The sequence below is a fragment of the Oryctolagus cuniculus genome, chromosome 2, assembly GCF_051225735.1.
Source record: "Oryctolagus cuniculus isolate XC-2025 breed Fujian yellow rabbit chromosome 2, ASM5122573v1, whole genome shotgun sequence".
Lineage (NCBI taxonomy): Eukaryota > Metazoa > Chordata > Mammalia > Lagomorpha > Leporidae > Oryctolagus > Oryctolagus cuniculus.
The window spans coordinates 138751564-138768305 of record NC_142868.1 but is presented as its reverse complement, the minus strand read 5'-3'; the positions used below and the strand labels follow the sequence as shown (position 1 = coordinate 138768305).

Genomic DNA, 16742 nt, shown 5'->3' with positions numbered 1-16742 from the left:
CAGGATCTGTTTCTTTGGTATAACGAATGAAATAGGCACTGATAAGTCCAAAGAGCAATTTTTAAAATCTCTAGTTTATATACAACATTGTATCTTTTACAAACAATAGTATTTGTATCAGAGTAAACTATCCAATTCTATCTCCTTTCTTGTCTTTTTTTTTTTTTTTTTTTTTTTTTTTTGACAGGCAGAGTGGACAGTGAGAGAGAGAGACAGAGACAAAGGTCTTCCTTTGCCGTTGCTTCACCCTCCAATGGCCACCGTGGCCGGCGTGCTGCGGCCAGCGCACCGCGCTGATCCGATGGCAGGAGCCAGGAGCCAGGTGCTTTTCCTGGTCTCCCATGGGGTGCAGGGCCCAAGCACCTGGGCCATTCTCCACTGCACTCCCTGGCCACAGCAGAGGGCTGGCCTGGAAGAGGGGCAACCGGGACAGAATCCGGCGCCCCGACCGGGACTAGAACCCGGTGTGCCGGCGCCGCTAGGCGGAGGATTAGCCTAGTTAGCCGCAGCGCCGGCCTCCTTTGTTTCTTATAATGAAAAAATTAACACAAGACACAATGATGGAAGCTAGCCCTAGGTTTTGGAAAAGGCAAGCCCCATCCCTCTTAAATTAGAATCAGGAGAATTAAAACATGCTGATTACAGAATGATATTATTAAGGAAAAAATGAAACATCCAAAAGTAACTGAACTTCAGAAAATTTCCCATGGATTTCCATGAAAAGCTTTTGTTAACCATTCCCTGGAGTACGCATGGTTTCCGTTAAGCACAGGAGCCCATTTCGTTGTCCATGGCTGGGAGGGCACTACCCCTCTGTCACCTTCACGTGGCTACTTAGAGGATCCAGGGAATTCCATGAAAGTGTTTTGAAAAGCATAAACTATTTTACAAAACAAGATGGCATTATTATCAGCAAATCGTTTTTACAAGGATTACCGATTAAAGTTAGAATCATGATGCTGATAACGTCACGTGTAGGTGAGAAAAGTGTGCCTATGTGTTTTCCTGCCAGGAGACTGGGGAGGGCATCTGCAAAATAACTCAGAGTATGTCCTAGGGGAGAAAGTATACTGGGAAATAACCAGTTTGTTCACATTTCTGAAATGTGGGACCAAGCTCTAACCCTCAGCTCCCTCCGCTCACTCTCTGAATGATTTCCTTTCCTTGGCCCTCCAGAGAGTACCCTACTGTGAAGCGCCACCCAGGCCTGTCCTGCTCAGGACACTCTGTCCTGGCCATTGCATCCCCCAAGACCATAATCTCAGCTGGCTCTGGCCATCAACTAAACAGCAGCAATGGTTCTGATAGCGCATTGGGCTCTCAGAGGAGAGGCAGGGAAATCATGCACTGTGTGGACAGCAAAACCCAAATCCAACTCAAGCCTATGCTGTGCTGAACATAACAAGGTGAAATTTAATGAGAGAAATATACGTGTTGAATTTGAATTCAAATAGCCAGTTTCACGTGCAAGCAGGTTTACGGAAACCTTAATGGTTCACGCAGGACCGGGGTGGGGGCAAGAAAACACAAGGACAATTACAGGGACAGGCATTTGGTGCAGCAATTAAGTCACCACTTAGGGCCGGTGCCGCAGTTCACTAGGCTAATCCTCCGCCTAGCGGCGCCGGCACACCGGGTTCTAGTCCCAGTCGGGGCGCCGGATTCTGTCCTGGTTGCCCCTCTTCCAGGCCAGCTCTCTGCTGTGGCCAGGGAGTGCAGTGGAGGATGGCCCAAGTGCTTGGGCCCTGCACCCCATGGGAGACCAGGAGAAGCACCTGGCTCCTGGCTCCTGCCATCGGATCAGCGCAGTGTGCCGGCCGCAGCGCGCCGGCCGCGGCGGCCATTGGAGAGTGAAGCAACGGCAAAGGAGGACCTTTGTCTCTGTCTCTCTCTCTCACTGTCCACTCTGCCTGTCAAAAAAAAAAAAAAAAAGTCACCACTTAGGACACCTGCACCCCATATCAGACGGCCTGGGTTCAAGTCCTCGCCTGGCTTCCTGCTAATGTGCACCCATCCTGGGAGGCAGCAGGTGAAGGCTCAAGTATTTGGGTGCCTGCCACCCACACGGGAAGATTCAAATGGAGTCTGAGTTCCAGCTTTACCCTGCGCGCACTTGCTCTCTCTTTCTGTTTCTGTCTCTATTACTCTGCCTTTAAATAAAAAAAATAAATAAATAAAACTTTGTTTTAGCAAAAGGACAATTACAGCTATCTTAGTAGCCAAGATGAATGCATGTGACCAAAAACAAGGCAGATGTACAGTCTTGAAGTCCCTCAGTAGCCATCCACTGTTCAGGTCCTACAATCCATGTTCAGATAATATTCCCACATTTTAAGAGTGGCATTGACAAAGGCACATCCATAGGAGAAGAGGTGGTGAATCTGAAAACCATATTAACAGTTCATTCACATTCATCTCTCTCTGTAGTCTCCTGTCCCCTTCCTGCCTTCCTTGCTCTTTTCTTTTTTTTTCTTCTTCCTAATCCTTTTCCTTTTCTTCCTCATTTCCGTCTAGTGAGTGTCTACTATGTACCAAGCATCATGCAAAAACATGAGTAGAAAAGCGCAAGGGGCTTTCTCCCAACACCCACATGGAACTCACAGGCTATGCTAGAAGATAGTCATGTGTTCCAGTAAATTCCAGAACCATGCATTAAGGGCTATGGCAGAGGGCTGCTCAAAGGACAGTAAGAGCAGTAAATGGATTGAGAAAACACTGAAGTAACCAGAGAAGTACACAGGAATTGAGATGCTCACAGGACCTTCTTCAAATATGTGAAGGATTCCCATGCAGAACACGATTACCAGAATCATTATGGACAGCTTCAAGGGACCACCGTGAAGAGGCTGGGGAGGAATTCAAGGAAGCTGGTTTTGGCTAAACACATGGAACTTGTATAACCAGCTCTCTAGAAATGGAGTGGATGGTCTGAGGTTTCCACCCTAGAATTATGTGAGCAGTGGCAGAATGGTCATCTATACCCAGATGCTACCTGGAGAAAACCTCCTTTGGGTCTCCTTTACAACGTTATGTTTCTAAAAGCTTCATTTTAGCTTGGTTATTAATAACTGATATTTTTATTAACTGAAGAAACAAGTTCTTTACAGAACTATTTTTGCATTTTAACAAGTCTTAATGGATAGACAAGTGGAGACATCTAATATGCTCTGATTGGAAACCATCCCAGTCCATGTCATGGTGAAACCGTCTGGGGAGAGAGCGCCCACCCCCAGGACTGCTCCACTCTCAAGGTTATAAACTGCCAGCCTATCAGCCCTAGCTGCTTATTTGTTCTGCAGTGTATTTTTTAAAGCTAAGTTTATCACTTTCATCAAAAACTGGTTTCACCTAAAAATTAATATGTTCATCTTCTCTGAAACAGATTATTATTAGAGACTCAAGAGCTCCCCTTTTAAAAAATCATGTACTCTTCCAGTTTTCCATACTGCCCACTACTCCCTGCTATTACTCCAAAACCCAGGCCAACTATATGACTGCCATTTAGCATAGTGCTTATGTCATTATATTTACAGTCTCTGTTCTAAAACATACAGGAAGTCACTTGCTGTGTGGAGAGCCTATTTGGCAACTTCAGCATTACCTGCATTTAAATAAATGTGCTTCCCTTTCAATATAGACACTTAAAGTCCCTAATTAAATATGTCTGCAAACTAGTCTCTGCACAGTTAGGAAAAATGACCCATTATTAGATTGACCCAGCCTAATTTAGCTTCTCTCTAGGAAATGCACCCTTACGCCTAACCACAATCTTCCTTTGGTGCCACTCCATTGGCCTCAAGCTCGCATAGTTCACAATGTGTTATGTTAGCAAGTACTCCAGGAAGGAACTAATTGGAATCAAGTGTGCAACCTGCCAAGTGTTCTACACTGAGAGTTCTTGTAATCCAGAAACGGAAGTTATAATCAGCTCATCACATTGTCATCTCAGAAGCAGTTGTATTATTCCTACTGTGTTTCCTACTGTTTCTGATGAAACTGGGTAAGCTAGCATAAAAGGAAGGGAGGGTTAGCGGGGAGGAAGTCCCAAAAAAGATTTATTAATTGGATAAGTAGAGAGCTGTAAAGCAAAGATTTCAGTCTGGGGCCTACTCCAGATAGTAAAGTGTCCCAAAGAGTTAAAACTTACAGATAGTATACAGTGATTCAGTGGAATATATGGCCGATGGTCTGATTATTACTCAGAGGAAGACTTACAAAATTCAGCTACATTACAATTTTCTTTTTTTCTCTCTTTTTCCCTTGAGAAACCTTTTATTTAAGGTATACAAACTTCATTCATTTCACATCTACAAATTCAGGGACATAGTGATTCTTCCTCCAACTCTCCCTCTTGCCCACACTTCCACCCTTATTCCTCCCCTCTCTTCTATTCCCAATTTTATTTTTTACAAAGATCTATTTTCTTTTTTCCCTCAAAGAAACCTATTATTTAAGGAATACAAACTTAATGCATTTCCTAAGTACAACTTTAGGAATATTGTGATTCTTTCCACCATACCCGCCTTCCCACCCACACTCCCACCCCTCTTTCTCCTCCCTCTCCCATTCCCAGTCCCATTCTCCACTAAGATCCATTTTCAATTAACTTTATACACATAGGACCAACTCTATACTAAGTGAAGAGTTCAACAATTTGCATGAAAAAAAAAATAAACTGTTCCTCAATAGTGGAGACAAGGGCTGTTCAAAGTCATTGCATCCTGAAGTTAATTTCACTTCTTTTTTTTTTTTTAGAAGCTTAATTAACTTTAAAGAAGCACCCAAGAATGATACATCTTTTGTGAGCACTTAGGCATAATTATAATACAAATCTTTGAGGACAGAAGTCCTGCATGAGAAGTTAGTGCACAGTGACTCTTGTTGTTAACAATTAACACTCTTATGTATGACATCAGTGTTCACCCGAGGCTCTTGACATGAGCCTTGGAAGCCTTTTGAATCCACAAACTCCATCAATTTTTAGACAAGGCCTTAAGCAAAGTGGAAGTTCTTTCCTCCATTCAGAGAACAGTACTTCCTTCTTTGATGACCACTTCTTTCCATTGGGTCTTATCCACTGAGATCCTTCCTGTAGGACATTTTTTGCCACAGTGTCTTGGCTTTCCATCCCTGAAATGCTCTTGTGGGCTTTTCAGCCAGACAAAAATGCCTTAAGAGCTGGTTCTTAGGTCAGAGTGCTACTTAAAGTGATTGTCTGCTATGAGTCTGCCATGTGGACTGCCTCCCATGTTGGAGCATTCATTCCTTTTTAATTCTATTTATTATTATTATCAGACACTTAATCCTATGTATATGCAAAGATCTATTTTCAATTAACTTTATGTACATAAGATTAACCCTACACTAAGTAAAGAGTTCAACAAATAGTATGGAAAAAAAAAAAAACAATCGAGACAAAGGCTCAACAATCGAGACAAAGGCTGTTCAAAACCATCACATCTCAAAGTGTCAATTTCAATTCTATAGATTACCTTTTAGGTGCTCTATTAGTTACCTCAGATCAGAGACAACATATGGTATCTGAATTTTTGTGACTGGTTTATTTCCTAAGTATAATGGTTTCCAATTGCATCCATTTTGTTGCAAATGACAGGATTTTTTTTACCACTGTGTAGTATTCCATGTGTACAGATACCGTAATTTCTTTATCCAGTCTTTAGCTGATGGACATCTAGATTGAATCCATATCAAAGAAGAGAGTTTTAAGCTTCATGCTTACCATTTGGAAAGCAGGTGTCTAAGTAGACATATTCATGCAACACCAGTGGTTTCATTTCTTTCACTTTTCATGATTTTTCAAAGTGCTCATGCCTGGCCATTAAGCATCTCTTCTGAGTAGACAATTTGGTTTTCTGCCAAGTCTCTTCTCTTTAAGATATTATCTGTTGGAGGAAGCACTATCATACCCTGTTGATAGGAACATGAAATGGCACAACCATTTTGGAAAGTAGTTTTGGCAATTTCTTTAAAAATTAAACCTACACCTACCATGTACCATTTTACTCAGGAATTCCACTCCTATGTATTTACCTATGATTAAAAAAAAAGGAGGGAATATTTGTGTCCAAACACTCATATTCAAATGTTTATAACAGCTCTATTTTTGATAGCCAAAAACGTTAAACAACTCAGTTGTTCATCAGCAGATGAATAGATAAACACAGGATCGCTTATTACATACAGTCAGGTGATATTCAATAATAAAAAGGAGTAAATTGTGTGAATATCAAAATAATTATGAATAAGCCTTAAAATAATTATGCTGAGTAAAGAAGTCACACAAAAAAGTTACTAAGAAATACATGATTCCAATTATGTGAAATTCTCAAAAATATAAATTAATATATGAGGGTACTTGAGTAAGAGTGGCAAATCAAATTAAAATATGTTTGTTTTGGTGCAAAACTATTTGAAATCCATGCACCATATTTTCATAATACACATTTTCCATGAACTTTTTGGAGATTTCATTGTATGCATATATTTCAAAAAATTATGCACCAAAATAAGCCTATCATTTAAATTCAGTGCCCACAAATTTTTTAAAGTCCTCCCATCAGTGACAGACAGCAGATCAGTGGTTGCATGGGAGAAGGGGTGGGAGGGGCCAGAGGGTAGGTTACAGACAGCCCAAGGAAAGTTTGGGGGTGCTGCTTGTGGTCACAGTCTTGATCGCAGTTCTATATCTGTGTCAGAACTGTACCCTTCATGTGCAAATTAGTATGTCAGTTATACCTCACTGAAGTGGTTATAAATGAACAGCTACGAAATTTAAAAGCTCTGGAATAATTTAACCATCAGAAGGCACCCATCTCATACATCACTCTCTATCTTGTACTTTAGATATTACATGCCACATTAAGCATCTAAAAAGGTATAAAATCAAACTGACTCACAGGACCAAATATCACTAATGATAGTTTGGCACAGAAGTTGTGAGTGAGCAGAGCAAGTGGAGAATATGCAGATGCCTCATTTTCAGAAACAGTAATAGGCAGTCTTTATGGAGGGCTTCTCCTAACCTGTGAACTCCACATTTCCAAAAAGGAAAAGAAAGAAAAACAAAAAGGAACAAGCTTTTCAAGCCATTTACTGATTTTTTTCCTTTTTAAAAATTAAACTATAGCTCATTTACCATGAAATTCACCCCTTTAGAAAGCACAGTTTGGTGGCCTGTCATGTATTGCAAAGTTGTACAACCATAAGCACTCTCTAATTCCGGAATGTTTTCATCACCCCAGAAAAGAGCTCCAGTGCCTGTGGAACAGTCACAGCTCACTGCCCCTGTCTCCAGCAGTAGCAGCCATGATTCTCTATGATTTGTTATCTGGACACTTCACAGAAATGGAATCATGCAACAAGTGGCCTTTTGTCTCTGGCTCCTTTCATTTAGCATAATGTTTTCAAGGTTCATCCCTGCCATAACCTATATCATTGCTTGATTTCCTTTTAAGGCTGAATAATATTCCATTATACAGAAAGCCCATATTCATCAGTGGATGCCTCTGGGGTGTTCACACCTGTTGGTGATGGACAATGCTACTATGAACACTCATGTACATGTTTTTGTGTGGAAGTGTGTCTTCAGTTCCCTTGGATATATATGTAGAAGCAGAATTTTTGGTTCCTAGAGTAACTAAGGCTAACATTTTGAGGAACTGCCAAATGATTTTACTAAGAGCCTGCACCATTTTACATTCCCACCAGCAATGTTTGTGGGTTCTGAGTTCATACATACACTTGCTGCTGCCCATGACTTTCGTTACAGCCATGGATATGAAGTGTTATCGCATCGTGGTAATAATTAGCATTTCCCTAATGATTAATGTTCTTGAGCATCTTTTCATTGGCTGGCCTTACTGAGCCTCAGAAAATAAACAGTATTAGATCTGGCCGGCCAAGTAATGACCACCTTGTCCTTTCCCTTTGTTGGCCAAGACTCATTATTTATTCAGTTGGGCTTGGACTGAGCCCTACTCAGCCTGGGGTAGGCACAGGCAAGCATTGAGAAGAAATAGAAACGCTGGCCTCCTTTGAGAATAAAAGTGACAGAAGAATCGCAGTGAGCATGTGTCTTAAAGATACCAGAAAGGGTATGGATCTGTAAAAAATAAATCAAAGACTGTTTTCAGTCTGAAAACTCCTCCCTAAAGGCCTGCAGTCTTAGGCACCTCTCACAGGAGCTGTGACGCAGCCAAGCTTAGAAAGCATGGTCTAGGGCTTTGTGGATAAGAATTAAGTCGGTAAGTCCCCGTCTACTGTGCCCCGCTTCTCACTCTGCGGCAGTCAGCGACAGCGCGGTGCTCCGGATCTTCTGTGTGTGAAGCGCCGGCATTCCAGACGCGCTGCTCAGTCAGATCCTGGGGCTCTTCAGGAAACCAAATGTGTGTCCCAGCACAGACATCGCCTCGCCCTGCGTGCTGCCCCGAGCGAGCGACACCTCCTCCCTCTTCTCCCCAGGCCTGGGGTCGGGGTGGGGGGTGCATTGTTTGGTTTTTGCCAGGGCCACATCATGGACTCCTGCTGTCTTTCTTCCTAAACTCCCTGAGGTTGGGCCAAGTAGACATGTGGGCAGCCTCTTTTTATAGGGGATTCAGCAGCTGAACTGGTAATGCTAGAACATGGTGTTAGAGAAGGGAGCTTGGCCTGCGGCCTGCGTTTCCCGAGTCTTCTCTCCCTCCGCTGATCTTTGAGGAAACGGGAGAAGTAAGCCCAGCAGTAGGCTTAATTGAGCAAAGAAGATACAGTAGGATCCTCCCACAGTGCTTGACACTTGACGAAATGGTTGTTGAACTGACTGAGTCATCCCTCACGTGCCTGGGAGACATCTAAAGGAAACTACCAAATGCCTCTTTCCAAACTTAGCAGCCATAGGTAGATATCAACATGAAAATGCATAAACCCTAAATAGTGTGGAACTTAATGGTCCTGAAAACCACATGTCCCTCCCCGTGATTAATATAGTTGAGAACAAAGGCATTGAACTCGGACAGAGTCAGTTTCGTTGCTTACTAATTAATTACATGACTATGGGCAAGTCATTAAAATGTCAAAATCTGAATTTCCTTCTTGTGGAGTTCCCTTACACTTCTAAAGGCATTCTGTTCTAATTTGTAATCCTGGTGGCATTGGTGGTGCCTCTGAGTTATTTTATTTAGATTTTGGTTTCTTGCTTCACAACAGGGCCAGATCCACTTTGCTGAAAAATGAGCAAACCTACCTAAAATAAAAATAAAATAAGCTCACAAAAAGAAAACAACAACACAGTCCCAATTTCTAAGTTACTCATCTGTCACAAGACAATGAGTGTCCATTTTAGCAGATGGTTCAGAATGTAGTGGCTGAGCCCTTGGGCCTGGCATATGGAGCCTGCCAGCCCTGGACTCCAGCTCTGACTCTGACAGTGACTAGCTGTGTGATCCTAGACAAACCACTGGACTTTACTAAGATCAGTTTCCTCATCCATATCTGCCTGAGTGGTGATGAGGCTTCAGTGACATCAGACATGTATGACATTGAGTATTATCTTGGCAACAGGGCCTCTCACTCGTTTCCCTAGAATGAAGGTGGCAGACACTCCTAACATTTATTAAACTTTGAAAAGGTTCATATGCTAGTTCTCTAATCCCATTCTTCCTCCAACATCTATTCATTTGGATAGAAATGGATAGCTTAAGATCCATTTCCTCCTAAACTACATTTTTTCCCTCTGACTTAGTCTTTCTCTTTGTATATGCCACACAGTATTATCCCAACCTCCAATTTTTAAACACAAAAACATAATAAAAATAGAGTGGATTGTTGACTGTTACAGACCATCAAACAAAAACAAATATTCCTAAACATTTAGCTAATTAGATTTTCCCCTATGGTAGGACTATAATAAAGAGTAGGGTTATTTTGTTTGTTTTTACTTTATAAGAATCTTATTCATATGTATGAAAGTACTTTAAAGTTTGCATGAAAAATGAAACCGAAAGATGAGTTTATTTTATGGTAAGAAATTTTGAAATTCATGCATATGAGGTCTCTTCAAAAAGTTCATGTAAAGTGTATATTATGAAAAAGCTATGCATGGATTCCAAAATTTTTTGCATCAACATAAGCTTACTTTTCAATTACATTTTTCCACAAACTCTGTGAAGTACCCTCCTATTAACTGAGTATACATTGGAACAATGAAATTAACATGCAGGCCTGCAAGCTGTGTTTCCTGTTCAATCAGAGAGGAAGGAATACTGCACTGAAGGGTGATGTCAGCTCAGACAGGTAATACTTGATGACTGGCCACTGATGAGCAAGATTTTGTGTCATTATTAAATGCAATTATTCCTACACAAACCTACCTACTTCTGCTGTGTGGCCCAGAGAGGTAGGAGCGAAGCAGCAGTGTCAAGTGACTCCCAACCTAGACGAATGGTTTTTCTAGCTGGGAAAGAACATCACCGGATGGTACATAATTGCTTATAACACCCTTGAGGACAGGCTGTGACTACCTTAAGGTAGTGTTCTTCAAAAAATTGTAGGCACCCTAGGCTCTAAAGAAATCCTTCCAGGGGCATCCAGATGTAAAACAGAAGGGGAAAGAGTTGAGTTGACTGAAGAGGAAACGAGGGACTCCTGTCTGTAGCCCCTTCTGGCAGCTGAGATCACGGTTTTGAAAACCGCCTAGGCTTGAAAACTGGGTCAGCTTTGAACAGACTCAAAGGCAGGTGGAAGACGTCCCGGGTGGGAGCACCAGCAAGAGCAAAGGCAAGAAGGTGGGGAGTCAGAGTAAGCAGTCACACGCCAGGGCCTGTGCTGTGGTGGGGTGGGCTAAGTTTCCACCTGAGGCACCAGCATCCCAAATGGACACCAATTCCTGTCCTGACTGCCCCTTCTTCCAATCCAGCTCCCTGCTACTGTCCTGGGAAAGCAGTAGAAGATGGCCCAAGTGCTTGGGTCCCTGGCAGCCATTTGGGAGACCAGGAAGAAGCTCCTGGATCCTGGCTTTGAATCTGCCCAGCTCCTGCCCTTGCGGCCATTTGGAGACTGAGACCTTTCTGTTTCTCCCTCTCTCTGTCTGCAACTCTACCTCTCAAATACATAAATAAAATCTTTTTAGAAAAATTTTGTAAAAAGTCACACACCTTCCTCAGGACTAGCTAGTGAGAATGAGCTGGTGAGGAAGTGGTAAAAGCAATCAAGCTGGTTGCTTTTGATTTCCAACCTGAACTAATATTGGAATGTTTTAAGCCTGGTAGAATGGCTTAACGAGTTCTCTGCATCAAGGCAGGTAGGAAGCTTGGGATTAATGAGCAAGTAACGTGTCTTGTCGGCCTTCTTCATTTCAGAGTCATTCCAAGTCGTCGTGAGAGGGAATGGCTTCCGACACGCCCGCAATGTGGACAGGGTCCTGTGCAGCTTCAAGATCAACGACTCGGTCACCCTCAGTAAGTCCCTGCGGGCTGTGTGGGCTTCTTCAGGCTCCTGCAGGGGAGGGAATTCCCAGCGCTGTCTTCCTGGAAGGCCACACACAGGAACCCAGCAGAGGAGTCTTCCCGGCTGGAATGGCCTCCGGTGAGGACAAAGCTAGCCCTTCCTGGCTGTGGTTCCTGGCCTTCTGGGTGGGCACAGCCTCGGGGTGTCCAGCTCAGGAAGCAGGGTGAGGCTGGACTGGAGCTCACAGATCCCCCATGACCCACACAGCCACAGGCAGCAGCCTGTGCTGGCCTAGGGAGACAGCAAGGGCCCTTGGTTCCTCAGCCTCGCAGGCCCACCAAGCTGTGCGTTCTCAAGCGCCTTGCTGATTCCATGGGGTTTGTTGAGCTTGAGGTTCCTTCATAGAAGGTTGTGGGCTCTTGAAGGTAAGAGCCAAAAACAGACAGCCTAAATTTATGAATCCTGAACAACGCAAAGGCCAGACTTTTAGGCTTGCATGTGTAGATTCTGGAACTTTACTTCAAGCTGGATGATGACTCTTGCTTGGAGTAGCCAAGAAACTCTCATCATGGTAAATACCTTAGATGAAATACAGGAATATGGAAGTAAAACTAAGTGCGTTTCATGGGAACACTGAATTACCACAACATTGGCACCTCCAGGAGACATTTGTAACAGGCAAGTTTCTAATTTAAAGACATATGTGACTCATGTAGCTGTCCAGAGGAGATGGGGGAGACTGATTACAGGGAAGACAGATGCCAGGAGCCCCGGTTAGCATCTGCATCTGGCATTCATCACACAAGTAATTATTGATTCTGCATCTGCAGTGATAAATAACGGTCATACTGCATTTTCCATAGTGCTGTGTGCTCTAAATGTTTTCCATCTCATTGCCACGACAGCCCTGAGAGGTAGAAAGAGCAAGGAGAATGGAAGGACACACATTTATCAACTTAACCACACATTAATTTTGTCCTCCCAGTAGCCCTGTGAGAAAGGTACTAAGTTGTGCCTTTTTCTCCTCCATGACATCCCAAAAGCCACTTGAAGATGTGAACAGAGACGTACAGTGGCTTCCTCACAAGCATCTGGGGTTTCTGGCGCTGGAATGTTGCTAAACATTGGAAACATCCAGTTAGCTTTCTTGGTATCTGGAAATTCTCTCCTGTCCCTAAGAACTGCGTGCTATTTGAAAACGTTTGAAGGATTCCTCAGTAGCCACAGCGTGTGTGACATTACACAGTGCGTGTAATAGTTGGACGTGCACTCCCAGTAGAGTCCCTTTTTTTTTCTTCTCCTTTCAGTTGTGATGTCATTTAACATCTGTATTTCCTTTGTCTTGAGCCAAAATCCCAAGTGCAAGATCAGAAAGTCCTAAGAGTGTAACTCTAAGACATCAGCACCTTCTGAGGAAGCCTTCAGACCCAGGGCGTCCCTCTAGAGATAAGCAGTGGTGGCATGGGAGAGGGGCAGCCCACTCCATTATTGTTCAAAGGTTACAGAAGACGCTGGTAAAGATCAAATGAAACGTAAACTTACCATGGATGTGAGGAGGCGTTTTGAAAGCCTCTTTTCCAACTTCTCCGTGAAACCTTGTTTTGGGAGGAACAAGCCCATCTTCTTTCTCCTTCCTCTCTTCCTTTCCTAACATACTCTTGCAGAAATCTGCACGCTCCACCTCATTCATATTCAAAGAGAGATAAAGGCTTTTGGGGTAGGGACTTGGTTGAAGCCAAGTTGTGCTTCCACAGAGTGGTAAGAGTTTGGGGAAAAAGAGGGCAGCAAGTTCAACTATATGATTATTTAAAAATATTTGAACCACAATTGGAAAAATTAGAGTTAGAAGAAAACACTTGGCCTTCATTCATTAATTCACCTGTTCATTTTAATCAGAAATTATATGGACGTGATCCTGTGGAAGACAGAGAAAGATAAAGTTTTAAATGCAGTCTAATTTACATCGCATTTTTCTGTCAACCTTACGAATCTGCCCACCTCTATTGAATCCTGTCCTCTTTGTGAGATGAATAAATTTAGGTCCCTTTACTTCTCCTATTCTCCTTTCTAGCTTCTGCACTCCAAATTTTAAAATGTCTGTTTTCATTTTTATTTCATGTATTTCCTTTTTCAGAATTTTTTTCCCCAAAATGTTGTATTGCGTCATGCAACAAGTAGAGATCCTATGGTCAATGAGTAAAAGACTAACTGAAGGCCCAGTAATGAAACTAAGGATATTGTGCCTACAGTCACTTCAATCATGATATGGGCCGCAGGGTTTCCAGCAAATAATACAGTAGCAAACTCTATGAAGCAAAACTGCTAAAAGAGCAAATTGAAGTTATATTTATAATGGAAACAGCATGATTTTCCAAGTCTTTGAGCTTTGAATAAAAAATTAAAGATATGGAGCATAAATCTTTTTTTTTTTTTTTTTTTTTGGACAGGCAGAGTTAGACAGTGAGAGAGAGAGGTCATAAATCTTTTGAAATGACTGTGAACTACCTTACACATTCATTGTGCTAAGGTAAAGTAAAAGTCAGCATATGAATGCCCAAAAGTAGAAATTGCCTAGATATATTCAGGTGATAAATAATCAGAAAATATAACCAGAAAGGTAAGCCATAAAATAAAATATATAACCAGAAAATAAAAATCATAGATTAGTTCCTATTTCTCTCTTATTTTCCTTAAAAATAAAATCAACAGTTAGAAATGTAAAACAATATCTGGACTTTGACCAATATAATAGACCCAGAAATACTGTATAAAATGTGATTTTAAAGGAGCAGGAGTTTGGACCAGTGTTGAAGACAATAATTAAGATGCCCACATCCCACATCAATGTATGCAGGTTCCATCCCCGCCTCCAGGGCCTGACTCCAGCTTCTGCCACTGCAGACACCGGGGGCGGGGTGGGGGGGGAGTGATGAGGACTCGAATCAAATTCCTGTCACCCGTGTGGGAAACCTGGAGTTCCTGGCTCCCAACCTTATCATCACCCAGCCCTGGCCTTTGACAGTATTTGGGGAAGTGAATCAGAGGATGGGGGCTCTCCCTTTCTCTAGCCCTTTCTCTCCCCCCCTCCCCCATATGTAAACAATTTTAAAAATAAAATTTCTTAGCACGTGGCCTTGTTGAAAGGAAAGAACAAGAAATTCTAAACTACAGGAATGAAAACCTAAGCAGGAAGCAAAGCTATGGGCACTCCAGGCAGATTTGCAGAAGGACCAAATATAAATTCTAGATTTGAAAAGTGTATCACCAAAATACAGATTAATGGATGGATTAAATAGCATGATTAGACAGATGAAGATGAAATGCACAAAGAAGAAGAGAAATGAGTGGAAATCCCACCCTCCAGCCAAACCAACAGACCCAGATTTTTTTTCCCACCCAAGTTTTACCAAATTTTAAGGACAGATGATCCATATCTGATACATACTGTTTCATAGTAAAGAGATAAAGAAAAAGTTTTCAAATTCATTTTATGATGATAACATAATCTTAATTTTTTTAAAAACTGGACAAGGGCACTAAAAGTAGAGAATGATGATATCTAATAAAATGTTGGCAAACAAAATATAGCAGTGTATTTTAAAAGAACCATAATGGCTAAGACAATTTTGACAAAAGAGGAGGAATTTGCCTCTCACATAGTAAAACTTATTGATGCCAAAAAAGTATTACAATCCATTAACCATTCTAAATTTTAAAAAGACTTTTAGGAAACTAGGAATAGGATAGGACTTTTCTAACATAATAAAAACATATATCTAAGAGCAGACATTGTGGCACAGCAGGTTAAGCTGCCATTTGGGGCACCCACATCCCATATCAAAACGCCTTGTTCAAGTCCTGGCTTCTCCATGCTTCCGATTCAGCTTCCTGCACCTGGGAGGCAGTGGATGATGGCCCAAGTGTTTAGGTTCCTGTTGCCCACATGGGAGACCTGGATAGAGTTCCTGGCTCCTAACTTCAGTCCAGTATAGCCCTAGCTGTTGCCAGTATTTGGGGAGTGAACCAGCAGATGGAAGATGCCTCTCACTCTCTAGCACTCTACCTTTCAAATAACTACATAAAATCTAAAGAAAAGAAGAAAAAAATTAATTATGTGTTTTCAAAATGTCTAGATATTTGAATTCAAAACTCAGAATTATCCCAATAATAAATCATTATTCAGAAGTATTTGCTGTAACATTAGGAAGAAAAAGGCAAGACAACCTATTCAACATGGTTATTGATAGTTGATCAGTGACACTTTCTGTGATGGTAGAAATGTTCTAAAATGGCAGACAAGCTGATAGCCACAAGCCATGTGTGGCTTAGATATCTCAAATGCAGCTACAGTGAATGAAGAATGGAATTTTAATTTCATTTGTTCAATTGACATAAGAGTAGCCCCGTGTGGTTAGAGATCATGCTACTGGACAGTGCCATGAGCATCATAGTAAAGCAACAAACTGAGGAGAGCTGGTGTGGTGGGAAGAACCACCATGTTCCTAAAGTTATAATTATGAAATGTATGACGTTTGCATTCTTTAAATAAAAGGTTTCTGGGGGGAAAAACTGATGAGAACTTACAAATATAGAGAAGGGGGTCCACAGTACTAATAGACTAATGACAGGGTTATCAGCTGCATGACTTCAAACTAAGTGCCTCACTTGTATCACGCAGTAGCTTTGCCAGGCTTGGGCAATGACCAGTTAGCAAGCTTCACAAACAAATTTTAGTGAAGACTAATGAATCAAATGTGTGGGCATACAAAGGTATGTCAAAAAGTTTGTGTATAATAGAATTAAAAATTAAGTTTATTTTGGTGAAAAAAAGTTTGAAATCCATCCATCCAGCTTCAGAGAGTTCATGGAAAATGGGTATGTTTAAAAAAATAAACTATGCATGGATTTCAAAAATTCCATCCAACAAAATAAATTTATCTTTGATTCTATTTTTCCATGAATTTTTGAAGCATATGAGAAAAATTAAAAATTTTTGTGAGGATTTTAAAGAAGGGATGAATAGAGACCCAGTATAAATGTGTGGCATAGTGTAGGCTGTGATACCAGAGCAGCCAGGAAAATCCTAGCTCTGTCGGATTTCACTGTGTGGCTGGGGTAAGTTATTTACATCTCCACGCCTCACTTTCTCCAGCTGTAAAGTGAGAATAGCAATAATAGCACCTGTGTGCTGGATCGTTAGGAGGTTTCAGTGTGACAGGTGGAGCTTAGAAAAGCACTCAGTCCATGCTGGCTTACTGGGGTTACTTTCTTATTATCATTATCACCATTACCAAATAATG

The 16742-nt window shown here is 41.7% G+C and overlaps 1 protein-coding gene across 1 annotated transcript in view; it reads left to right on the top strand.

Annotated features, from left to right (window-relative positions):
- The window catches only part of ANTXR1 (ANTXR cell adhesion molecule 1), a 241179-nt gene that overhangs the window by 79987 nt on the left and 144450 nt on the right, over positions 1–16742 (top strand). The window contains exon 10 of the mRNA XM_002709824.6: positions 11355–11453. Coding sequence (XP_002709870.1) covers positions 11355–11453 — 99 coding nt within the window. The remainder of the gene's footprint in view (positions 1–11354; positions 11454–16742) is intronic.